Raw genomic sequence first — 1,425 nt, forward strand, 5'->3', positions numbered from 1 at the left:
AATTTAGAATAAAATTTAAATTATAATTTAAATAATTAATTTAATTAGGTAGTGCTAAGGTCTCGGTAGTCTAAAGGCTTAGGATGCTCGCACGGAGTGCAAGAGATCCGAGTTTGACTACCGGCCGAGACAATATTTTTTGCAATAAGTTTATTACAGTTTTTTAAGGTTTGGGAAATTTTGTGGGGGATTATTTGTTTCAGATTGATCGTGTGAATGTCTCATAATCTTATCGGCACGCAATTATTATTTTTGAAAATTAATACAATTTAAATGAGTGTATATTACATATATGTATAGTAGTTGAACATCCTAACACTCAGATTGGTAAGCGTACTTTAAGTTTAAAAATGACTTTAAAAGATTTTCGACTAATTCTTGCTGATAAGCTTGTCAGACATAGTAGTCCTAAAAAGCAAAGTGAAAAACCCCAAAGACTAGATCCAAGTAACTACAAAAGAAGCACGAAACAAGATGAAACAAGATTTTCTCAAGTGCCACACATTCCAGCTATGATAGAGAAAAAAAGACGTTGCAGCACTGAAGCCAATTCACAGAAAATTTTTTTTATTTATACAACATATCAAGTTCCATTATGTATAAAAACAGAAAAAAAATTGTTATGAAATATTCTACACACAATGAAGTTTTATATGTAAAAAATATCGATAAAATCAGAATGAAAAATCGGAGTAATACTTGAAAAATTACGAAAAATACAAAAAAAAGAATACTACTGTGATCAAAAAGTAAGGTGAATTTTGTTATAAAATAAAAAATCTTTATTTATTCATCCAAATCAATTTGATCCCCTTCAAAGTAATCCCCCTCCGATACAATGCACTTATGCCAACGTTTTTTCCATGCCTCGAAGCATGCCAAAAAGTCGTTTCCCGGTATAGCCGTCAAAGCGCGCAGCGATTCACGTTGAATCTCTTCAATAGATTCAAAGCGGTGTCGCCGGAGCGGTCTTTTGAATTTAGGAAATAGCCAAAAGTCACACGGAGTTAAGTCAGGTGAATAAGGCGGTTGCGGAACGATATGAGTGGAATTTTTGAAAAACTCACGAAGAAATTGAGTGTTTTTGGCACCAAACGAGATTTTACTTTTCTAAGGCCCAAGTGATCCTTCAAAATTGTTTGAACTGAACCAAATGAAATGCCAACCATATCGACAAGGTCTCTAATTGTCAATCGACGATTTTCGAGCACCAATTCCTTGATTTTCTTCACGTGTTGCTCATCAATTGACGTTGATAGTCGTCCGGGGCGTTCCAAGTCATCAGTACGTTCTCTTCCTTCTTTGAAGTCTTTGTACCACTTATAAACATTTTTCTGCGACATAGTCGATTCTCCGAAGGCCCTCTGCAACATTCTGAACGTTTCCGCAGCCGAAATTTCATTCCGCAAACAAAATTTAATGGCA

At 34.8% G+C, this 1,425-nt stretch overlaps 1 protein-coding gene across 1 annotated transcript; it reads right to left on the reverse strand.

Moving 5' to 3' along the window:
- Positions 1–1,067: 1,067 nt before the first annotated feature.
- Positions 1,068–1,373, reverse strand: LOC108751187 (putative uncharacterized protein FLJ37770; the record flags this gene model as incomplete). Its single annotated transcript, XM_018491270.1, has 1 exon — positions 1,068–1,373. A coding segment is annotated over exon 1 (306 nt), but the record flags the coding sequence as incomplete, so codon positions are not given.
- Positions 1,374–1,425: the final 52 nt, after the last annotated feature.

The sequence above is a fragment of the Trachymyrmex septentrionalis genome, unplaced genomic scaffold, assembly GCF_001594115.1.
Source record: "Trachymyrmex septentrionalis isolate Tsep2-gDNA-1 unplaced genomic scaffold, Tsep1.0 scaffold41, whole genome shotgun sequence".
Lineage (NCBI taxonomy): Eukaryota > Metazoa > Arthropoda > Insecta > Hymenoptera > Formicidae > Trachymyrmex > Trachymyrmex septentrionalis.